Source organism: Adelges cooleyi, unplaced genomic scaffold (genome assembly GCF_023614345.1).
Source record: "Adelges cooleyi isolate 19-005CV unplaced genomic scaffold, UGA_ACOO_1.1 ACOO_flye_CR_arks_rails_tigmint_CR_PRNA_168, whole genome shotgun sequence".
Lineage (NCBI taxonomy): Eukaryota > Metazoa > Arthropoda > Insecta > Hemiptera > Adelgidae > Adelges > Adelges cooleyi.
In genome coordinates, this window is record NW_026095825.1 from 528,861 (window position 1) to 554,363 (window position 25,503).

The following is a 25,503-nucleotide window of genomic DNA, read 5'->3' on the forward strand; positions in this document are numbered from 1 at the left end:
GGCACCCTAACCGTTTAAACGAAAATACTTAGTCAATGATAAAATTCAGTCTGACTAGTAGGAAGACTTCTATTATGAGAAGGGATGAAAGACTTATGTAAAATATATGTATGACTTTGGTCCTTTATCTCGAGAAAAACTGTCCAGTCATCCTCTTATCGGTCTAAGCACAAACTCGTGTTTTTTTCGACGAGGGAAAACGTTAAAAACGTTAAAAATATAATAAAATAAATATGTACCTATAAGTGTTACTGAATACGTTCGTGCATGTGTTCGGAAGTAGGAACAAAAACCAATTCAAATGGGGTACTTGCCCCAACAGTATTCCTACTCGTTATAACCATTCGAATTTAGGATCATTTCTAATTTAGGCTTTTAACAAAATATTAAATTATACTAGTCACTAAATCTAAAACTAACGAGTTAAAAAAAAAAACATTGAATAACTTATATATTACCATTTACCACCAAAGCTTATAAAAAAACAATTAACCTATTTATATAATTAACAATGTATATACTTGTACAGTAGTCTTTAATACAATAAAGTTAGTACAATAAATATACACTTAACCGCTAAATAATAGGAATAATATTATTGCCAATGTCACATTAAACGTTTTACTGACTGTGAGGGTGAGTTTTATCATATGAGTTTTTGGCAAACGAATTTTCTTCATTGCTGGTTGCGGCGCTCTGCAAGCCTCTGGTATAGCCCAACTGAAACGCTTTTCGCTCCAAGCCCTTGGCCAACCCTTCTTGATAAGCCCTCTCCTCGATTTTCTTTAGGTAACTCAATAGTCCTCCGACTTCCGAAGACGACGGTTGGACAGCAGGTAGTGGTGGCGACAAAGAAATTCTCCTGTAAACCTTCGACCTGAAACGTCGGTTTTGTCCAAACACCCTCGACGGCCGATCGGTGCAATGCTTGGTCGACAATATCTCCTCGGCGCTAAACCTTTTGAAATGCAATACCAGCTCCGACCTAAGTGTATGTGGGCACATATCTATGGGGACAACCCGCAGTGGTAGGAAAGGGTCGGAATCGATGGGTTTCTGCCAGTACCTCACGACCGACGAGAAGTCCAGTAAGTTCTTGAGAGGTAGCTTGTGATTGGAACACACGTAAATGAGATTCACGGCCTCGCTGAACTTCCGAAGTGTCCTCACCAAACTAGTGTCTTGAAAAAATAAGTAACCCATTAAAGTCTAACATTTGGACATCGTTTTCATGGTTAATATTGTACAAAGAGTAGGGCCTAGATTGAGGAGTGTGGGGTGTCAGCTGTGAGCTACGTTGGTATTCAGTTCCTCGAGGCTAATTCTTAGACCATTTTTTAACGCGTTTGAAGTAAAGAGACTAGTAGAGTTAAGACAGCGTACTTAAATCATTTCATTGAAGAACGAAGGGAGTGATTAATAAAGCCAGAAGTACTTTGATAATATAAGGATAGGAAGTACAGTAATGGTGGTTGACAATATTAAGTATTTAGGATTTGTAGTGCAAAAAAACGATAGTTTTGAAAAATAACAGCTATAGTGATAGTTTTTTTTATAGTACCATTGAGTATAGTTTGTATAGGATAGCAGCCATTACTTGGCGTACATATCGGCTAAATGACATTAAACTAATGTACCAATTAATTAATTTCAATGAGGGTGGATGAAATGAATAAATGTAATGAGAGTTTAACGTGATAAAAGAATACCAATTAAGCTAAATGAAAGTTTTATAAAACGGTTGTGAAGCTTGCCATATTTTATGGGTCGAAATGTTAGGCAATGAATAAGAAACTAGACCAGAAAATAGAAGATGAGGATGATTTAGGTGGTTGAGGCACCTTATGGAAAGAGATGAAAGAGAAAAAACAAAGGAAATGGCGAAGGAAGAAAAATATAAAGGGAGTGGGACAAAAAATGGTTGAACGTAATTGAGCGTAGTACGATGATAGCGAATGTGGATGTGGAAAATGTGGCAGCTCTTGTCGAGTGAACTTATTGACAATAATGGCCGACTACATGTAATTTATAGAAAATGCCTGGGAGGAAAAGAAGACATCACTTTCTCGAAAGGTGTCTCTTTACACTGCAAATGGTAACATCGATAATACCTAGTCTCTTCAATGAACCTGACTCACAGTTTTCCGATTTTTGAATGCGCCAGCGGATATTTTTTTGTATGTACTTACTGACACCAGACAAAGGAGGATCCATTATAACGGTTACGTTACATCCTCTTAACTTGTCCAACACGGAATCTAATATATCTTCAATACGACCAGCGATGAACTCGCAATTGTCTATACCGTTTCTGGCCGCGTTTCTTTTGGCATCGTCTATGTTCGCTTTGATAAGTTCTATTCCCACTACTTGTTTACATTTCTGAAACATGAGTAAGCCGGAGAAAATGAACAAAAAGTCAATGCAAATTTGGGTTCAAACATTGTTTAACCTAGTTGCTTTGATATTATATTTGGAGTACATTATTTGAAAAGAAAGGAATATTTAATAGCCGCAAAATTCCGTTTGAATAATGGTAAGATATTGTAAAACAGTTGTACAAACTGTTGTAAACTGATGCGACTTTGGCTAAACAAATAAACTGAGTAAAATACAAAGGCCGCCTACGTCAGAGTACTTACACATAAAAAAGTTATACTTAAAAAGAATTGTGCGGTATTAAATCAACGACTGTTGTTTTGTGAGTATATTGAAAACAATCATAATACTCTATAACTACTCGGTAGTTGAGTACTAGGCAAGATAATATGGCTAGTAAAAAAGGAACGATTATAGTTAGTATTTCGATTAAATTGTTCGTGCTCGCCGGTATATTATCGACCGGAATGTTGGAAAATGGAGTCCACTGCAGGGGATTGCCCATCGACATAGAATCTCTGATGAACATATTACCAGGCTTCCAACAAGCACAGACTGGTTACGGGAATGAACCACTAATATATGAGCCATTGGATAAAAATCACGCACACGGCCTCCAATATCAGATGACGAGAAAGTTCGAACGAATCACTTGTGCCTATTATTTTAGCGTCGTGCAACACCTGCAATTATCGCAACACTTTTTTCGAGAGCCAATGGGTGATAATGAATTTAATTACATCTTGGAATTCCAAACGATAATGAGCCTGATGATCGGTTCGGTGTCCGAGAATGGCGGAATGACCGTTCCCGGTTTGTGGATGTTCAAAAAGTATTTGGACGAAATGCAAGTCTACAGATCATTAGCGAGTGGAAGCGTGCAGTACGAGGATGTGTTAATACAAATAAAAGAAATACACTCATCCTTGCTAAGTAATTTAATAAAATTCACCGGACGTTGTGACCGGCCTAACCAATTCGAAATATCCGTAAACGACATTGTCGAAATACCCCCGGAATACTTAAATACAGAATATAGGAGAATGATTATGAAAAACTTCAACGAAATTTCGATGTTGATTGACGTAAACCAGAGATGCGGCGTGACTGTGGACAACCCGGGTACATATTCTTTAAATCAGTTATATTTCGGGGACTTGGCACGTAATAGCGACCATAGAATCGACGAAGTCCAATTCACGTTCGACGTGGGCGTCGTTTGGGTTAATTTCAATTCCCAGTTGAGAAATAACCTCATCGAGGCTCACGATTTCACTAAGATGGCACTCGGCGGCGACGATCCTGTACACAAATATCACACGAGCATTTTCGACTTTGTGTACTTATTCGTTCTGAGGTTGACTCGTCGGAGTTTGCTAAATGACAAATCGCATGTAAATGCGTGTTTTTGTGGTTTATTACACCTTACCAAGAATTACGACAAAGTTCGACCAATAGCGGATGAGTTAAAGAAATTTGTAGACCTACTGGACCACCGACACGGTGGGTTTTTAAATAGGATACATAGTGAGTTGATTGAAAACCAAGAGTGTTACGACCACGTAGCGGCAATTATAAAAAGAGCAGAAGAGAAGATCAAACGCAAGTACCGTCTGACCTTTCTCGATGTACATATAAAAGAAAAGCATCGTGAAGACATACTCAACCGGGTTGAAAGTATGGCAAGAAATCTAGATCTGGGCGACACTGGGTTAGAACTGGATGTCAACGCGAGAACAATGCTGATTTTCTATGAATACACCAGAAACGTACTGTTCGAAGGCATTGATTTTTTCGTTATCGATTCAATTTACGATTCTACTAAATTTCTAGAAACAGATTTTGTCAGTAGCATATGTTGTTATTAGTATTTGCCTGTAAATACTAGTTATGATACAATTGTTTCTCGGCACTGTTTAGTATTTGTTAATTCTCAAATAAAAGACGATCATAAAATATTCAATATTTGTTTTATTTTAGAGTCAAGAATAAAAAACACATCATTTATTTTTAGTGGGAAATCTGGTGGAATGGACTGTTGTAAGTTTCAATTGTCTTACCTTAGCTAGCGTGAGAGCTAAACATCCAGATCCACAAAATAAATCTAAAACCGTCGTGGTTTCGTTGACGTTGGCGAGGTCGGCAACTACTTTACATAACTCTTCAGCGCCCAAACTGTTTAAACGGAAATAAGTGGCCGGTGATATTTCCAGAGACAAGTTCAAAAGATTTTCCTTCAAATACTTTTGGCCCCATAACAGTTCAGCTTCAATCGGCGTGCCGATACAATCTACCAATGCCCTACAATAAATCAATACATGGTTTTTATATTACTTTATGGTATCATAAGTACATCCAAAATATTCAAAAATAATAAATGAATAAACTAAAAAATGTACTAACTAAAATGTACTGAGTTGGACCCAATAAGCAGTACGAATAAGAAAAAGGTCGGGAGAGGCAATAACAGAAAATACATTAGCCAATTGATTTAGATGGTTTAATAGTAAATAAAAGAAAAATTAATTAGTAAAAACGGTTAAGAGCCCTTAGTGTGGATGGTTTTAGAAGACCGAAAAATATGTTAGTAGATTAAGTGGCGTTAATAAATACATAAAGATGGATAGGGATTTGTGTAACCCAGTCTATCCGTGAATGTGATAACTGATAAGATAATAAGGGAAGCCTAGACTACAATTTTAAATGTTTAAAAGTAAAATTTTACTTTTCTCCATAAACTTGAAAATACAATGAGATAACGTTTTCGGTGACATCTTCTTTAAGCCATTTGGAAATAGACAATTTGATTTCGGCCAATTTTTCATTACTGACAACGTGTTGACAAATGACAATCGACACCATTACCTCTCCTAGTTCATTCATACGAATGATCATATTCCGCCAGATCTTCCAGTCTTCTGGGTAGTTTTTCACAAACTCTTCGAATTTCTACACAATACAAAAGCTAGTAAGATTTGTTGTTCCACAACAATTATTACAAGCAGAAATATCTATACCTTATGCAATTATTACACATGTTTTAAAAATTAAACAATTTTGAGCTGATGAATTTGCAACACATTATTCGGTTGCAATAAAAATGATTTTATGTATCTCGACAAAGTCCTACGTATTTAATCAAAATAACGGTTTTTGATTATTTTTCACAAAACAAAGACGAGTGTTTTCAATGGATATTGTTAAATTTTTATTTTAATTGACGCACATTTTTTTTAAATCATTAAAAATATTTATAAAATCGAAGAGTGGGCGTATTCTTGTCCTCTAAAAATATATGTTACAGACATCTCCTCAAATATAATATTTAAAATATATATATATATATATATATATTTTAGTTTATTAAAATGAAATCGTATAAAAAAAGAAATAGTATGTTTAAAAAGGATTAAAATAATTGATTTTTTGGTAGTCGCAACAATGAACAAAAATTATCTACGGAGATTTGCTTAATGATTTTTTTCGTTTTCTGAATACAGATGAGTAAAATTATAATAGCTTTAACTCGAAAGCACCTTTGGTGTACAGTTATTTATCTATAGACTGCACAAAGAAAATGAAACGCAACTGGTGTATAAAAAGGGGGCCGAAGATCTAAAACCAGAAAACAAACATAAAATTTGTATGTAAATACATATGAGCAAATAAAGGCATAGATAAGCGTGGAGTAAACAAAAAAATGTAATTTGATCTGTGGAGAAAGTGAGAGTATTTAGCTTGCCTATACCATTTGTATAGGATAAAGTGAATAAGTATAAGAAAAACAATAACATATTATGATTTTTAACAGTAAATTGCTGTAATTTAACGAATCATCACCACAACCTAACTTAACCTAAACGCATGATCATAAGTAATACAGGTTACACATAACTCATGGTTCGTGTATTTGTATTAATTATCATAGAGTAATTTCGTTCAAGGTCGGTCTTATCGTCGAATTTCAGTTTCCGAGTGACATATTATGACTACTCACTGGAAAACGTTTAACAGATTTTGTACACAAAATTGTCGTTGAATCACCTATGAAGTATCTATGCCTTAAAGTTCTATACATTTTCGAGGTTATTTATTTCAACTTATTTTTCACAATAGATACCGAAAAATCTTTGCCTTAGGGTTTTAAGCCGTTCGAACAGTATTGTAAAGTCAGGAGGTGGCTACAGTAGTTTTAATGTGACGCAAACGGAAAGGCTAAACGGTCAGTCTGTCCGGTTAGAAGAAGAAAAGCAAATATCGGTAAATTTACCGTGGTAATCAGATAGAAACGCTAACATTTTTTTGTAAAACAAAAACCAATATTATTTTAAGATAAGAGGTATAGACTGTTTTTATCGTACAGAGTACCAACCGCATAACAATAGTTATGCCTTCTGCTCTTACTCGACTATCGCGTACAAGCTGGTATACGCAAGTTCGTCTTTTTATATTATCACTGTACGTGTAAAGTATTAAAAAGTGTCTGAGAAGTGTAGTCATATTATCATACCATAAAAACGCAGTAGCTGTATTAGAACTTATAGAGAAATATTTCTACTGTAATTAAACAAAAATCACCATGTAACGATGACTACTTATTATTTACGGTAATTATATCTGTTAGGGTTACTCTACCTTTGCTAAAGTGATCATTGGTATCGGCAAATTTCTCAGGCAGTCCGGCGGACCGACATAGTGGATTCCGTCCATCGAATCTTTCACCCTCGGCCCAACCGCCACTGAGCCGCACTCGGGATTTATTCCTGTATACATTTTAAACCCAGTCCGATGGGTATTACAATACAATACAAACCCATTCCTTTGGGCCATCTAACTGGACTCTTGGTGTGTCAACTATGGCCGTTTTCCCCGTTTCCCCTTGTATTGGGTGAAGTGCTTATGGAGATTACATGGGGGGGGGGGAGTTTTTTTTTTTTCTATTGACAATAATAATCACGCGTCACTCACCCACGCTCCATTCGCATTTGTTTCGATAGCGGTCGATTTTTTTTGAAGGTATTATCGACGACAGTTCAAACGCCAAATCGCTGTTCAACAGCCGTTTCCTGCTGGCACACCATTCGGCCAGTGGCGGCTGTTTTCTTTGAATGATCGTTCCTAACCTTTGGAACAGTATTCTGGCTTCTTCGCTTTTTTTCCTTAACTGTTTTATCAAAAAAAAAAAAAAACATAAGCACCTAGACCTTTCGCGTGCACACAATAACACTTCGAATACAAGGTGATTGGCGTTTGCCCTAATTTAGTAGATTTTTCAACAATATGCCCCAAAGGAATAGTTTTGAAAAATACACCAGAGTTAGTCGAATTATTAATTTTAAAAAAATATAAAAATCATTTTAAGAAGTCCTATGTCTTCTGGGATATTGACTGGATCATAGTCGACCAATCACTCCTTGTATTGGTGTGCAAAAAAAAAAAAAAAAAATCGTTGACACTTACTTGCTCCTCGTATTCAATACTGTGGTAAGGAATGATTGACATCAACACCTGTTCGATGAGAGGTATGTCCAATTTTGATTTTTTAGCAGCAGCATTCCCATCGACGGCCGTTGAACTACTGTTTGACTTCGGCCGGTCAGCAGTGACCAACTGTAAAACGTGAAACTTTTATCTGTTGTACCTGTTTTGGTCGAGCAACAACACATTTTTTTCCCGCAGTCGAAATGTTTGTTGATACTTACCGTACTGATAAGCGATCGTCCTTTCCAATTGTACTTTCTCAAAACTTTCAGAGCGGCCGCTTGTTCGCATTCGGTGGGGAAAGTTAGGTAAAGCCACGCGTTCCCCTTTTTACTATACCTAGCATGGATGCAGTTCAGTTTTAAGTCATCGTTAACCATTTTCAGAAACTCTTGCAGTAGAGGATCCTGAAAACAAAACGTCCATGTCAACTATTATTGCTTGATTGGTACAAAACGGAAATGTTTAGGTTTGACGCGGAGCTAAGAAAGGTATTGTTTTTTAACAATGGTGTGTTTTTTTTTTTTTGAACCCACGATATCTTTTTAACCGCCGAGTCGATTTCTTTATATAGCGCAACTTTACAGATCATAAATCGTACCTAATAGGTAGTTTAAATTAGGCCAAAAACTTCAAAATGGTTTTACAACTATTTTTTGAAACGCTACAGAGTTCCGTATTATTAAGTTGAAAAATGTGTAAATTAACAGGGTTTTTTTTTTCAACTTGTGGCAGATGCAGGCAAATGGTTAACGTTAAACAAAAATACCGTTAGTGTGCGATTTCTGATGTATTTGTATCCCGACGAGAATTACTCAATAGAAAAGAACTAATGCATTTGAAGATAATAAACACAATTATTTATTTGTATTCATTTCGATTATTCTATAAATGGTAAAACACATAATTACTTATATTTATTTTACTTATTTAAATTTGTATTATAAATTACCTAGCTAATGAAATTATTCGTCGATAACAATATTCGCAGATAATTTTTGTGAAATGAACTACAATTAACAGTAATAATTAATAGCCATTCATGCAATATTTATGGTGCAAAAAATGATAATATTACATTTTGAGAAATGATCTTTTGTAACGCTCAAGCGAGACAAATATGTTAGTCTTGGATACAACCAAATCTATTCATTTAATTCCCTCGTATAATAAATGGCATAACAACATCATTTACTTTTCTAAATCGTTGGCTTAGTAATTGTTATCACAAAAACGTATTGTACATTGTTCTGGTTTTTTTTTTATTATGATGATAACCCAATAAAATTAATTATACTCGTTACTGTATTACGATTAATAGATGTATTAAACTATTGAAATATATCTTTAAAAAAAAATTTTTTTTTAGATTTTAATTGGTGTATTTATTTTTTAGAAAATTATTTAGGGCATAATAATTGTTTTTTAATTATAAAAATAACGGCATTTAATTACAATCTATACTAAACAATAAGTAATTTGTATAACAGCTACACAATTGAAAATAAAAATGACACCGTGCGGTGGCTCAACAGTGTCGCCCTAAAAGAGCATAATAGGTAGAATTCAACATTTTAATAAAATTTAACAATTTTTAAAAATCTTAAGTCTCGTGTACGACTTCAGTCTCTTCTGGTAAGACCGGCTGGTGGAAAACCCGTCCAGTTATTGTCCTCGTCGGTTTTAGCACAAGCTCTTGTTTGTTTCAAAAAAAGGGAAAACGTTAAAAACATATTTTCATAATGAAAAAATAGTATGTTTCAAGTGTTTGCAGCTTTCATGAACGTTCTTGTGTGTATTCAAATTTTAAAACCGTGTTAATCTTTTATTTTCACTTACCAGTAACGAATAAAATCTAGGTAAACCACTGACTTTTATCTTGTGTCGTAGTCTATCCGAACTGCTTGTGGCGTTCATGACTTTAATTTTTTTTTTGAAGATTTACACAACGAGAATAAATTAATATATTAATAGTAACGGTTACAAAAACACATACACACACGGTCGTACTAGAGTTTGTTCGGCTGCTCGCAATTGTTCTACGGAACGCTATCAAACGCATAATAACACATTTAATCGTTTTATTCTTGTTGGAATTCTAGCCTGCATGACCCCTACATTATACGTTGATTACACAGAAATACAAACGTTTTAATATTAATGATAAGATAGCGCATGTGTTCTATTATTTTAATGACACTAATATAAGAACGATTTGCTTATTGTTTCTGTCAGTGTACCGTGACGAGACCGTTAAGGGGCATAACTACATATTTTCCACCTAAGTCACCAGTGTGTTTATAACAATATTAAAAATTTATAATATAAAAAGGATAAATTGCCAGCCGAATGTTAATTGATTAATGCTTTAGGCGCTTACCTGCGTTATTCGTATAATAATATACAACATTGTACATTTTTATCATAATATGATAATAATAATAAAACGATTGGGTTGGGTTATCTGAATTGAATCACGTTTCGATAACTAAATACACATTAGAATTTAGACACGCGTTAAAGATATCCAAATATTGTAACAGATATTTTATTAACGAAATAATTGTTATGGCAAACAAATTGCTAACAAAAACATAATTATATTAAACTGTTGAAAATAGGGTTTGTCTAAATACAATAAGATATAAATTTTTGTTTATGAACAAATTGTGCGCCGGTACTCACGGTATTTCAGGCAGCGTTTTCGCATAATTTTTCAAATTTCATATTCTATTTTCAACGGTAGTTATAATAAATAGAATAATTTAAAAATGAAAAGTCACTATATATTGCTCATATAATTATATATTATAATTGTTTTTTGTTATATTTTTTTAATTATTTTTCAAATGTATTTTTTACTACTGTTCAATCCAAAACAACTACACTAAGATATTTATACATTGATCAACACTAGTACGACAAAGGCATGTTACTCGTGTACAATATTAAATACATGCGTAATTTGCAACAAATTGTGTTTTTGGATGTAATAAGTTGTTCACAATTTCTGGTTTAATCATTCCATTTTCTTCATAACATCCAAGAGAGTTAATATGATCGGAAAGAGGGTATTCCTCAATAGTAGATGGTTTGGGTGATGTAGATTTCCTGGAAAAAGAACAGGTGGAGCGAGTGGCCGTAGGCGAATGCTTACCAACATGGCTTTAGCGGAATCGAAGATTGGAATAAGGACTATGTGAAAACGCCTTACAAATTGCAGATGTAACCAAATATACAGTGAAGCAGAGATGTTACATAATATAAGGGTTATGTCAGTTCCAACGATAGATATTCATTTGATTATAACTAATTAAATAAATAATTATGTAAAAACACTTTCCCATAGAATAAGTAGACAATTTCTCTGTATTTCACTTTCTCGTGCATAGTTTTGGGACTTCAGATCTGAAAATTAGACTTAAGTTAGTCTAGTGTGGGCCTTTAACATACACAATTATTCTCAAAAATTTGTAGTTAAAAAAATAATTGTATTAAAGAAAAATTAGAGGGGTAGAAAATCACCCCTTGATCGTTGTAAATTTCCACGTTGCTATTTGTGAGTGAATTAACAGGTATCCGAAAAATATTTTCATTAGGTATGTTGTTGATAAGCTTTTTGGTATCTATGACAAATAATTATTAGGAAATATGGATGGATCAACTCTAATGGTATCTATCTCAATACTAAAAATACATTTTAAAGCACACCATCTTCATTACAATGCTTTTATTGACACGCAACTTATATGCATCGAAGTTATGTTTCACTTTTTAGCACGCTTATATTAGCTTCACTTGTATGTATGTATGTATGTATGTATGTATGTTTGTATGTTTGTATGTTTGTATGTTTGTATGTTTGTATGTAACTAAAAGAGATAGGCAACCGAACGTACATGCGTGTATTCATTGTTGTTTACCTGAAGTTTTCAAGTAATAGAGAAACGTATGTACTAGAATTAAAAAACACGATTTTAAAGCGCATCGAACTAAAAAGTGGAAAATAAAAAAATATAGTTTAAAAAAACTAAAAAACACGCTTAAATAGTAAAATAAACTAAAAAGTAGAAAATAATTTTCAATATAGAAATCAATTAATAAAAAATAAATAGTATTATTGTGAAAAAAGCGTGGGGCGCTTTTCAAGAACTGATATATGTAGCACCCCACGCTTTTCTCACAATAATAGTATTTATTTTTTATTAATTGATTTCTATATTGAAAATTATTTTCTACTTTTTAGTTTATTTTACTATTTAAGCGTGTTTTTTAGTTTTTTTAAACTATATTTTTTTTAGCACAAAAATCTACTTAATAGTACAAATTTTATTCATAAAACCCCCCAAAAAAATCATTAGAACTGTTTTTTTTTTCAATTTTTCCAAAGCAGTTTGGTTTATCGCAGAAGACATTGTACTTTTCCGCGGTCCACGTTCTGACTCGATTGATTCAAACTTTTCTTACCCAATTTGCCCAATTGTGAATGTGATTTGATCGTTGTTAACTCCACGGTCGCACGCTGGTCTGTAATGGAAATTTATCTAAATCGTGAATGTTTAAATACGTTATAGCTAAGTAATTAGTTCTATGTAATCTTACCAGGACAGTATTTTATCGTACAAGTTTTAGCCTATTTTTCCTTTAAAGTAAAATCTAAAATTCGCCTTACATAATATATTATGTAAAATGACGCCATGTGGATCTTGTCTTTTTATTCACTTTAGTTTAAGACAGTAGTATCAAATTAAATGAAAAAAAAAATCAGTTTTTAAACAATTTTATAAAACCTAGAAAAAAACCTTATTTTATAAAATATAGAACAAGACCGTTACAGGAGAGCAATTGCTTCTCCCCACACACCTCAATTGTTATTTTTTTTTTGTTCATTTTAATGCGTTTTTCAATGTTGTGGCGCAAAACTTACACTGTTGATAGCTGTCAGTTAAAGTATGCTTTAAAACGGCCGGCATCGTTATAGTCGACAACCACGTGTACGACTTCGGGATGTGTGGCTGTAGGACACACTTTTCTATGTAATCCAGTTGTTCTTCCAAATCTGTTTTCTTAAATCTAAAAAATACACGCCTACAGTAAAGGTATACTGGTATAATGGTGTAGTACGGCGAAACACGATAACAGTTGAATTTATTTATGAAATAATTAAATATTTAAATAAACCCTTAACCACATTATTTATTTAGTCCACGTGTCGTTATATTTTGACATGGAAATAACTGTACTGGCTAAATGTAGACGCCATCGTTCGAATAGGAACGTCGTGAAATTAAGTAAACCTAAAAGTGAAGCCACTAGGACTCCAAAGAACACTTACAAGCTCAAGTGTCCTACGCATAGTCCTAGGATGTGGTTAATGTGAATCATAGTCAATAATGAAAGAAGATGAGAACCGATTATCTTTTAATGGGGAGATCTAAACTGAATGTAGAATGATCCTATTATAAAAAATTATGATTACAGGAAAAAGGCTAACACTTACAGAGTGTTACCTAAAAAAACATTGTTTTAATGCCTATTTTGATGTGTAAAAGTGTTCAACATATGAACCGATTGACTATGTGTTTTACCTTGGAGCCCGAATCTTAGGTATTTTTGTCTGACAGGGTTTAGGTGTCTTGCAATCCAAATCAAACAATTCGAGGTTTTCTTTATCCTCTGTACGCTCTATTTCCATCAGTTCTATTCATAGGTTATAATAATATAAAATAATTATTATAATTTATATATTATAAAATCAATTTTCTAAAACTATTTTACCAGGAGTGACTATTTAATTGTGTATATACTACTGTACATATTTTTTTTGTTTTTAGTAACTGTATAAGTAAAGTGTATACGGATTGAATTACTCTTTTTAGTATAATATTTTAAAATACTGATAATTTTATACAATTTTGAAATTCAATGTTAGATTTTGAAAAAATTATTCTATGGGATACTTTTAGCCATGACAAAAATTTAAATACTAACAGAAAGTGACGATACATAAATTGAGTTTTGTTTTTTTGTAATTTTTTCTAAATAAAAAAACAAGGTTATTAAGTTTTTACTTGGTGTCTAATTTTCAGATCTTAAGTGCAAAAACTACATAAAAATCGAATTAAGGTTAGGAAAATTCACTTTTCCCCCGAAAAGGTTTATAATACTATATTGATTTCTCGCTGTATGTAAAAATAATGGCCCACCCAAATTTGGAAATACATTTTTCTCGAAAGGGGTGAACTTTCTTAAGTTTAGGCCGTGGATTATGTGTTACAAAAAATAAAATATTTAAAAAAAAAATCACATCGTTGAAAACAAATACCGCCTCAGCTCCGCACAAAATATCAAAAGGTAAAAAAATGTATTTATAGAAACTCTCTTTTTAAAGGATATAATATTACTAAGTAATTTGTTAAGTATGGACAATTCGTTCTATAAGTTTTGATGATTGAATTGTGAAACTGTAAAACAGTGAAATAAATTCGCTAATCATAACAGCAAACTGAGATGTCAAATTATACATTTTTTTTCACTAAATTCAAATTTTGTATGAAATAAACATTTAAAAAAAAACCCTTATTTGAGATGACAAGTAAACTCGGAGTACTGCTGATCATGAGATAAGGCTTTGATCTCAGTAAAAAAATGTACTCTGAGCAAATTCAGCGATAGTCTATAATGTGTTCAGCCATTTTATCTCTTACTTTTTTTAACCTCAGCCCAACTGTATTTCCCAACTCTAGCCATGGGCGTAGTTGGGTATCAACGGCTTTTTTTTTCAGTGCAAGGACCTTATTCGAGATCTGCTGTCTGTTATTTCAGATTTCTGTTAAGTGTTTCGACAAAGGACGACTATATATATATATATATATATCCAATTCTATTATCTTTTTTATGCGCCAAAGTTTTCCTCGAGACGTTATTTTTTTACTCCTCCGTTCAATACGTTTTAGTATGTATTTGATTTTTCACTCGTGAAATAAATAAATGTCGGCCTAATGTTTGTCCGTCTCTAGCACGTCGTTTCGTTGTGAAGTTTATCGATTTTAATTTCATTTGAGCGAACACATTTAATATTATTACAATGATAATATTGCCGAATTTATTTTCTATATTTATAAACTGGACAGGTGTTAACGTTTGTACAGGTCAGGCAGCCGTTGTTAGTATACATTTTCAAAGCATAAGAAATCGAGGTCAACGGGGGGACATTTCACCAACAGCACTTATAAAACAATAATACATACTTACAAAATTAAAAACTATGCTTGAAAATAATATAATTTACGGCATGTTTAGGGTCGGGAAGGCCTAATTGGAAATTGGTATTTTCTCAATAAGCCCTAATCGTTGTAGATTACTTAAAAAGTCCTTAATCGCTGTAAAGACTATAAATGGTCGTTTTCACTAGTTTTTCATTTAAGTAATAGTTTAACCTATGATTTTACTACCTAGTTAATATATTACCTATTAATATAAAGGGCACAGGGGAAGAAGGGCAGTAGTCCATGTATAACAATTTTAGAGTATAGCAAAAACAAAGTTCGTGAATTCATCTCCCTCTTACATAAGAACAAAAAAAAACACATTAAGTACTATTCAAATAAAAAAATGTATTTATTTAAACTATCTATTGACATAAATAAAAAAAATTAATGACATAAACTGTACCGTTCTAAATCACTTTATGATTTAATAATTGTTTTATTTTCAAATATTTAAATGTCACTAATCTTCACATATCGTTAAAGGATCAATGTAAGAACATACAAATGTTTTAATCTTTACAAATTTCTTACATTTCTTTTTTCATGTTATAGCATACACGCGGAGAGCAAACATAAAGACAAGTTAGACTAAAAACCTCATTTTCTAAATCTACACATTTAATTGAAAAATATTTAAAATTTTGTAGTTATAGTAATTTTCCCAGAATTTTTTTGAGTTAACTCATTCAAAAACAAATAAATCGATTGAAAATAAGTTTTTAACGTATAATATATTAGTTAGGAAAATATTTGTTAGGAAAGTTGTTAGTATTAAAAAAATACTTATGAATTATGGTCAAAAGGGCAAACGTTTTAAGAAAAAATATAATTTTCAATATAAATCTCTGATTTTTATATCTAAACAAAAATGTATGATTTATAAATAATAAAATCATAAACTAGATTTTTACAAGTATTACCTTCGATTTTCTGAGCTATTATAATAAGTGTTCACTTAAATAAAAATCAAACCTATACATTTATATATTTATGTACGATAACATACTTTTTAAAGATTAAAAGTTACATATTATAGTCAAAATACAAATATTAAATTTAAAATAATACGATGAGTATCACTGCCTGTAATGTGTACACATGGACTTATTTATAAAATTGAATATAATTTTTTTATGGTTATTTAAATAATAAAGCAGTAAAAAAAATCCAACTTACGTGCGTACAAATCCTAAAATAGTATGTCTGATTTAAGACTTTACATGTATTACTAGTATAACCTTTGATTTTTCTAAGCCAGTATTACAAGTACACACACAAATAGTAAATGCATAATAATCAAATTTGAATGCAAATATTTTATGTGATTACTGACGTTTCTATGATAACAGTAATTTCAAAAATAAATATTTATTAAGTAATAATTTTTGCATTCCCATAAAATAGTTAATAAGATCACTTCACCCTTACAATCAAGAAAACCAAAAAAATATGATAATTATTCAACATAAAAATTTGGCTCTCTGTAACATTGATGAAAATTGTTGGAACGAGTCAAAAATTAAACGGAACATACATTAGACTTCTATTCGAAAAATATCAAACTTATATACATATATATTTTAATTCAAATTAACACCGATTTCTTTTATTTTGTGTAATGTTAATTTTTTTCTTTAGGAAAAAAAAAAAAAGTAATGACAGTTACAGTCTACTTAAAGCCTAACGGTTAAAATTATAGAACATGGAACATGTTTTAGCCTGCTGGCTCCTATACTAAGCGACTATTTCTGATCTATAATCTTCTTGCGATTTATGATGATAGTTTAGTCTTAATTAAATGTCCTGGTCAAACGTTATGCACGACAACGACGACTCGTTATTATTTAGATGGCAATATGGCATCTTAATGTTATTATGCACATTTTTTTACATTAAATAATATTATATGTACCGATTTTTACAGATTATCTTCATGATCAATACTATTGTATAGTGTATACGATTTCTATTCTCGTAAAATTTTAAGAATTTAACTGAAGGTTGAAGGATATAAACTCTTAGCAATAACGATGTATAATTGTAAAAAGTTTGAATTTTACTTAGTAATAGAAGACTTATTTAAATATTTAACGATAAGTAAAAAAAAACTAAGGAACTTTGAGGATTGTCAGACGTTGGTCTTGCTTTTTTTTTAATACACATTTTGTTGTCACACGGTTAGTATAATATAAGTCTGTGTAATAACAAATGTTCAAACATTATAATATGTACACAAAGTCATGAGACCCTTATTCAATTTTTTCATAAGACAACGTGACAAATTACAGACATGGTACACGCCATAGTCATTGTCTGTATTTGTACACGGGATTTTATTAGAATTTTATATAAGACGTCTGATTTGAGAGTATTGTCAACTTATGATTTATTCCGATTTAATTATAACCTTAGATTTTTTTAGCTATTATAATAAATGATCACACAATCATAAAATAAAATAAAATTCGAGTGATGCAAAATACTATAAACTGAACAATTCATCAAGACGGTATTTCCCAAAAATTGACGTCAGAATGTCGAATTTACAATTACCTAATAATGAGTAAAAAAGCCTAAAATGTTTAGGACTTAGGCAAAGGTGCAAACCATTCAGAGAAAAATATTTATTATAAAATATAAATTATGATAATTATCAGATATTGTACCGAACCGCAAGTTTATTTAATTAAGATGAAAATGAAGCAATTTTTTTATAACTTAGATTATTATTTTAAAATTAACAGGGTTGTATTATAAGTTTTCCTAAATAGCAGTTTTTGTCTAGAAAACTGTTATCTTTTTAGCTTGAAAATTTAATTAAAATGTTTATCATAATTATTTATGATCAAAATAAATTTTTAATATTGTTTGTTAAAAATATTTTTTGATTATGTTATGTAAAATTCCAATGGTGATCTAATTAGGTATTTAAGTTCAATTAAGGGGATTGCATGAGGTCTGTTTTTTTGACGTTTTAGATAAAAAAGCCAGACAACATTTTACTACATAAGGTGGTCCGACTTCCATTCTATTTAGATATACGACTTCTTTAACAGCTTTACTAGGTTATGTAGGAATCAGATTTTTTATGTTTTGCTATTTTTATGTAAATAATTTGGGTTTTAATATTGAAAAAATTGCAAATTTAGTTTATTTAATTACAACACACTGAAATTTTCAAATGAAAATTGGCTACCTACATAACAGTAAAATACCCAAACATGGTTGGAATTTATTAAAACCTCTTTTATTTTAAATATTGTCTTTACAAAACTCCTTAAAAACAGACTGCATGCATCCATTAAATTGCTAATTATGACACATTTTCACTTGAAACTTTTTTTAGCACAGCAAGGAACAAATTTACTTTACCGGGACCCCCCTTTTTTTTAATCGATAGTATTTTTAATGATGATTATAAATCTGCAAAATAATGGGCTAGATCACTTAGTTTTGAAGTTAAGATCTTGAAGTCCTTAAAGATCACACATAATGTTACCGTTATAAGATATCAAAATATTATTATTTACCTATATATTAATATCATAAACTCATAAAATAATAATGTTAACAAAATTAAAATTTTAAATTTACAAAATCGATTATTTTTTAATTTCTTTTTTATTTGGTATTAAAACAGTTTTTTTTACGACATAGAAACGTTAGTATGATTTATGTATTACAAATATACATATAATTGTTCAAATATGCAATTTTATTAATAGTTCCACATCTATAATTGAATAGTAATCAAATTTGATATTTATTTATGAACTCGTATACCTTTTTTTTTTAATTCTATATAAAACCGGCAATCAGAGAAGAAAAAAAATCATTAATTTTGTCTCACGGTTAAAATTCAGTTTATTGTTAAAACAATACAATGTTCTTCAAATTGTCTATTTTGTTACTATCTTTTATCATAGCTGGGATTTCTGTACTGGGAGAATCTGAAGATGAAAATGAAGTAAATTTGTTTATTAGTTTTGGACTATTATTTAAAACTATTAGTTTTTTATCACTTATTTACTGAATTATTTTTGATATTGATAGGTAAAATATTTGTTTTAAGTTACCTGATTATTAGAGTTCAATTAATTTTATACAATAAATGGTTTACTTGAAACTTTACTAAATCCAAAAAATGTAATATTTTAATTATTTCATAAATTAAACTATTTAATTGTAAATGGGTTTTTATGTAATAAAGTATATTAAAATTTATATAACACATTTCAGATTCTCAAAGAATCGTATGATGATTGTAGAAAGTGGTTGCTCGTACCATTAGATAGCACTATCACAGTGGGTGAGTTTTGGATGTATATGGGTAGAACAATAAGAAATTTTGAATTCATAGAAGATTACTTGAATAAGAATCCAGCTGCATATGAAAAGCAAAGTAACCGTTAACTACACTTTATTTATCATTTAAATAAAATTGTTATTTATATTCGATGCGAACCTCTGAATCAGTCGGTTTTCAGAAAGTATTTATTCGCATTTATAAAAAAATAAATATTTATCTTTAGCTGTTCTTCCTTAACAGCATAAATTAATATAACTTTGATGTTTATGAACGGAACAAGGAAATAGTGACCAAAAAAAAATCTGTAGAACACATGTTATACCTATATAGATAAAAGAACATTGTAATGCTTTAACCCAATAGATGGGTACGATTAAGGTTGATAGTCTCTCTGTAATAATAATTTGTTTCAGGCAACAAACTTTAATACAAAGTGTAATTTTACCCTTTTCGGGGGTTTTCATAATAAATAAAAAGTTTAATAGAGATTAATAAAAATACATTGTCCATATTATATAACCCTACTATAGATCTACGTAGTCTAATATTCTGGTCCGAGATCGAAAAATTTGTTCAAAAACATGAAAGGATGAACAAAAGTTCACAACCCTTCTAGGATGGATTTTAGCGGTTAACAAGATATCGTAGATCCAGATACAAAATTAAAACACAATTTTAAAAACAATCACCCTACATCGAAGCTAAAACTAATTTTTTTTATCGACAACTAAGGTGACCACTGCGCTACAACATGCACCAATTAATACTAACTAATTATATAATTATATAATAAATACAAATTTATTTATTTAAGTTACTTATTTTTATATTAAAAATTATTGTTGTTTTTTGTTCCAGAAGCTATAGATTTATATCTATATGGGGAACTTTTTAAAAACCTTTGCAGCTCTTATGGCTTTACTGTAAAAGACTGTGTTGCACTTAGACAGAAATTAGTCTTTAGCTAGTCAAAAACAAAACTTACAAGAAAAAAACCACACAATTTTTTTGTAGTTTAATAATAAAATGTTTAAAAAAGTTAAAATATGTTTAACGGTGTCTAAAAATATTTATATTGAAAACGAATTTTATGACATAAAATTGTTTTACAAATAAACACTGATTTTCTACATTTTATACAATGTTAATTTTATCTAAGCGAACCTAATATGTCCCTATCCGATCAGTATAGTCAGGCGCGTATCCAGGACCTTTTTTTTTTGGTGGGGGGGGGGGGTCAACAAATTTAAACGACCTAGTTTTAAACTGTGTAATAAGCAAAAAAAGAAAGAGGCAATCGTTGTATTATAATTTATAACGATTGATAACATAAATATTATTAAAGTACATTTTATTGTTTTGTTATATCATAAAATTAAAAAACAAATAAACTTAAAGTATTATTAATTCGAAATTTAAACATTATTATAAAAATACAAGACAGTCTGAGGTAAAATAGTTATTACATTTTAGTAAAATGTATTACATATGTATATGTATTGTAAAATGATTTTATAATACTAAATCAATTTATCTTTTTTTCTTAGCCAGTTGATCCAACACTTTTTCAGGGTTAATTTCAATTTTTCTATGAATATTCATCTGAGCTAATCCATTTAAACGGTTTTCTGACAGGGTATTTCTCAGATAGGTTTTTAAACGTCGTAATGTCAAAAATGACCTTGCTGCAGTAAGTGTTGTAATAGGTAAAGTTGTCACGATTTTTAAAAGTTTATTTACATTTGGAAAGTAGTTTCATTACAATTATTTAGCAATTTTAATACATTTGATAAAATTTTAGCCATACTTTTTAGAGTAGTCCACCATATTTTAAGTTCTGCGATTACTACTAGAGGAGAAAAAGATTGTAACAATTGAGAATATTTTTTAACTAAATAAGTTATATCATTTTCAAATGTATCAAATTTAATAATATAAAAATGTTTAAAAAAACCTGTGTTTCATAAAAAGTTCATCTACTTTTCTTAGGTCCATGTGGTCCATGGGGGGTTCTGACCCCCCCCCCCCCCCCGTGGATACGCCACTGGCGTACAGTTCTGGGCGTACTAGGATACTCAAACCTGTGTTTGTCTGAAAGTATATGAAGGATTGTAAAGGGTATCTAGCATAGAAGCTCAAGACTATCAATTTTATTATTAAGTAGCTTATTTAAAAAAAAACAAGACTTATTTTCACTGTAACTATAGGCGACTGTAGATAACATAGTACCATCCTAAATTATCATATCATAAGAAAAATCTTAAAAACATTCGCCGTTGTATTGAATCTCAGCAATTAATATGTTAAAACAAAAACTAGTTTTTTTCAAAGTTTTCATAAACTGATAAGTATAACTTTAAACCATTATACGTTGGTTTTAACACCGCTTACATATTACATGTTAAAATACAGAAGAAATAAACAGTTTATATTAACATAAAGTGGTAATTTGAGAAATTCTGAAATCTGTTAGATGACCAATTAAATTATCACATCATTCATGATATGTTTACAGCTAAAAACATTATGTCTAAAACTAAATAATCTAAACAAACTGATGTCGTTTAAAAAAAAAATACTACCAAATATGTCCATTAAATATAATATTAAGACGATTGTGTGTAAAAATCCTTCAATGGTAGGTCTGATTCAAGGCTACTGACAACTTATGATTTTACACGAGTATAACATTTGATTTCCTAGGTTATTATAACAAGTGCTTACTCAAATAAAAAAAAAAACACCAAAAGCTAAAACAAACCTATAAATTCATATTTATTATAATAACATATATTTTAAAGTTTAACAGTTACATACAGTCAAAATACAAATATTCAATTTTAAACAATACCATGAGTAATCACTGTCTGTAACTTGTACACGTGGTCTTATTAAAAATCTAAGATAATTTTTTGCATAGATGTTTAAATTATGTAGCAGTTAAAAAAAAAGTCAAACATACATATGTGTAAATATCCTAAAATAGTGTGTCTGATTCAAGACTTTAAAATTATTACTCAATAGTATAACCTTCAATTTTCTATGCTAGTATTACAATTTCACTCATATATTTTCTTATACATTATGTTAATATTGCACCATAATACATAAAAACAAATTTGAGTGAAATTATTTAAAAAATTGAAAATTCTCTGATGTACTATCATCCCCTTAAAAGTAGTAGAAGACCCTATTGACATAGACAACTGTTACATTCCTATAAAATAGTTAATAAGATAGTTAAAAGTATGATAATTATTCAACATTATTAAACTTTGACTTTATGTAACAGTAATAAAAACATTTGGAACGAATCAAATCTAAACGGAACATATATTAGAATTTCAATTAAATAACAACAAACCTTTATTCCCCGCCTCTTTAATATACTACAGTCAAAGTGTAATTTTCCTACAATTTTTTTGTACAGCATTTTTAGGTAACTATATATGCTATAACCCCGTCCTATATCTTATACCCAATATCCTAGTCCAAAAAAATGTAGTTTATGTATAACAAATATTATATACATTTGTTCAAATATATAATTTTTGTAATAAATCTATACAATGCAATACATCTATAAAATGCAACAGGAATGAGATTGAATATATATATATATATATATATATATGTACTCGTACTTTTTTTTTTTTTTAATTCAATATAAAACAAGCAATCAAAGACGGAAAAAATCATTCGTTCTGTCTCACAGTATAACTTCATTTTATAGTTAATAGTACAATGAAATGTTCTTCAAGCTCTCTATTTTGTTACTATATTTTATCATAGCTGGTAATTCTGTACTGGGAGAATCTGAAGATGAAAATGAAGTAATTTTTTTAAAAAAAATCATTTTGTTTATGTTTGATTTTTTTCAGAATCAAGCGATAATTTGTTTGTATTCTTATACTACTGGTATTGCTAATATTATACTATTAGTAGTCAGGCGATTAACTAAAAATATACATACGATAAAAAAGTAGGCCCCCACCAAACAAGAAGTTGTAGGTTAATAGTTACGTTTAGTAATGATTAACAACTTAATCACGGAAAATATTTAATTTATCTATGATTAAAAAAACCTTTAATGTATAAAAAGTATTTTTATTAGTATTAAAATTAATTTTATATTGGGGGTTTTTATGTAATATAGTATACCTATTAAAATTTATAAAAAAAATTTCAGATTTTTAAAGAATCTTACGACGATTGTAGAAAATGGTTGCACGTGCCCCTAGATAGTACTATTTCGATGGGTCAGTTTTTGCAGTACATGGGTAAAAAGAGAAGTTATTTTTCTATCATGAGTGATTATGTTGATAAGAATCCTACGGCAAATGAAAATCAAGGTAACCATTAACATGAATAATTACTTAATTTAATACATTTGTTTCATCTTCGATGTAAGATTGTGAAGCAATTGTATTTAAGGAAGAATTCTTGATTTCAATAATAAAAATAAAAATATGTATCATTTGATATTTTTTTCCTAATAAAACAGAACAACAGTACTTTCAAGTTGCAACTTAAGAATGTTAAACAATTTTTGCTTTAGATTCTATAGATTTATATCTATATGGTGAACTTTTTAAAATGCTATGCAGCACAATTGACCTCACTGTAAAAAAATGCGCTGCTCACAGGAAGAGTATAGCGGCACAAAGGACACTAGTAGACGTTTTTTTTTTAGGTCCGGTAGAACCAGAAGAATAGGTTGTCAAAAATATAGATTACAAGAAAAAAAACAGACCATTTTTCTTAGTCTAATAATAACATGAATTGAACATTTTTGAAACTATAATATTAAAATGTTAAATTTTTGGTAAATTTTGAATTGTCAATTGTAGTATTAATATTATAAAGAATATTCATTTTTAATAAATTTTTGTTAGAAATTAAAGTATTTTGATATCATCGGCTATATATACAATATAACTATTTAAATGTACATAATAAAATAGATCATTAATCAAACCCTTAATTGTCGACAATAGTTAACAGTTAATGAAATAATAATTTTAAAAAAATTAATCGTGGATAGTACTGCAATTATTTATGACACAAAACCCTTAATGGATAAATGCTTAAATGTTTTAAGTGTTTACATTTTATAATGGGGTTTTCAATGTATTGATCAAGTATATAAATATTTATAACAAAGATGTATAAGAATCCAGCTGCAAGTATAAGACGAGGTAACCATTCACTGCACTTAATGTATTATTTAATAAATTAAATAATAATAACACAAGGTTTTGTTCTCCATTATCTATCATGCTCTCAAGTCTCTCAAAAATAACCAGTTTATCTGTCTTGACGGAATTCAAGGTGATTTCTTATTTGAAACTGAGAGACACGACCTCGTGATCACAATATCTACTATTTAAGGAATCCCTTAACGCCGGTGTTTTTCCTTCATTGCTAAAACTGTTCCCATAGTAATGAATTATGTAAATTTAATGTAGCACACTCATTTTCTCGAACAAAAATTATAATTCTATAGTTTTTCTTGATAAAAATATTTGTATTTATGTTATTGTACAATATTATAAAATTACAAGATATTTACATTTTATTGTATTTTCCGGGGCGCTATCAACGTTAATAAAATGTTAAATATTAAAATATTAAATAAAATGAGTATTGTTATCGTAAAAACAGCAACAATGTTCTAATGGAGTACTACTTTATGTGTCTAAAAGTGTAATCAAAAGTAGAAAAGGAGGCATATTTTTGTGTTCCAGAGCAAAAAATAAATTTAATAATACTATTATGAATCTTAACCAACATGATAAATATACTAACACATAAAACTGACAAGGTTAGACAGAAAAATAATGGTAGTGTATTCAATTATACACAATTTCCAACTTGTTTTCTGTAAAATTTGAAAAATCGTACTTACACATCTGTGCGTTATTGGCATAAAGATATTGATATGATTTATGTACAACAAATATACATAATTGTTTAAATACACAATTTAATTAATGTCACATCTATGAAATGCAAATGGAATAAGATTGGATATATTATTTATGTACTCATATAACTTTTTAT

The 25,503-nt window shown here is 30.0% G+C and overlaps 3 protein-coding genes across 7 annotated transcripts; 1 reads left to right on the plus strand and 2 right to left on the minus strand.

Moving 5' to 3' along the window:
• Positions 1–423: 423 nt before the first annotated feature.
• Positions 424–9,906, minus strand: LOC126833046 (tRNA (uracil-5-)-methyltransferase homolog B-like). Of its 2 annotated transcripts, none has more exons than XM_050564162.1 (9): positions 9,700–9,906; positions 8,082–8,267; positions 7,840–7,989; positions 7,348–7,543; positions 7,015–7,142; positions 5,105–5,328; positions 4,440–4,680; positions 2,190–2,382; positions 424–1,181 (listed from the first exon to the last, which is right to left on the minus strand). In XM_050564162.1, the coding sequence occupies exons 1-9, from the start codon at positions 9,775–9,777 to the stop codon at positions 622–624; spliced, it is 1,956 nt and encodes a 651-aa protein (XP_050420119.1). In that variant the 5' UTR covers positions 9,778–9,906; the 3' UTR covers positions 424–621. The 2 variants fall into 2 exon arrangements, with proteins under 2 accessions (XP_050420119.1, XP_050420120.1); XM_050564163.1 differs by lacking the exon at positions 9,700–9,906 and adding an exon at positions 8,462–8,485.
• Positions 9,907–12,241: 2,335 nt separating this feature from the next.
• LOC126833050 (uncharacterized) lies at positions 12,242–17,211 on the minus strand. Of its 2 annotated transcripts, none has more exons than XM_050564170.1 (4): positions 17,044–17,211; positions 13,449–13,560; positions 12,788–12,933; positions 12,242–12,387 (listed from the first exon to the last, which is right to left on the minus strand). In XM_050564170.1, exons 2-4 carry the CDS (start codon positions 13,553–13,555, stop codon positions 12,260–12,262), a joined length of 381 nt encoding a protein of 126 aa, XP_050420127.1. In that variant the 5' UTR covers positions 13,556–13,560; positions 17,044–17,211; the 3' UTR covers positions 12,242–12,259. The 2 variants fall into 2 exon arrangements, with proteins under 2 accessions (XP_050420127.1, XP_050420126.1); XM_050564169.1 differs by having other exon boundaries at positions 12,788–12,948.
• Positions 17,212–18,951: 1,740 nt separating this feature from the next.
• LOC126833052 (uncharacterized) lies at positions 18,952–24,424 on the plus strand. 3 transcript variants are annotated; one of them, XM_050564173.1, is made up of 3 exons: positions 18,952–19,098; positions 23,630–23,792; positions 23,999–24,424. In XM_050564173.1, exons 1-3 carry the CDS (start codon positions 19,015–19,017, stop codon positions 24,154–24,156), a joined length of 405 nt encoding a protein of 134 aa, XP_050420130.1. In that variant the 5' UTR covers positions 18,952–19,014; the 3' UTR covers positions 24,157–24,424. The 3 variants fall into 3 exon arrangements, with proteins under 3 accessions (XP_050420130.1, XP_050420131.1, XP_050420129.1); XM_050564174.1 differs by lacking the exons at positions 23,630–23,792; positions 23,999–24,424 and adding exons at positions 19,371–19,533; positions 20,299–20,582 and having other exon boundaries at positions 18,956–19,098; XM_050564172.1 differs by lacking the exon at positions 18,952–19,098 and adding an exon at positions 23,130–23,273.
• The last annotated feature ends 1,079 nt before the right edge of the window (positions 24,425–25,503 follow it).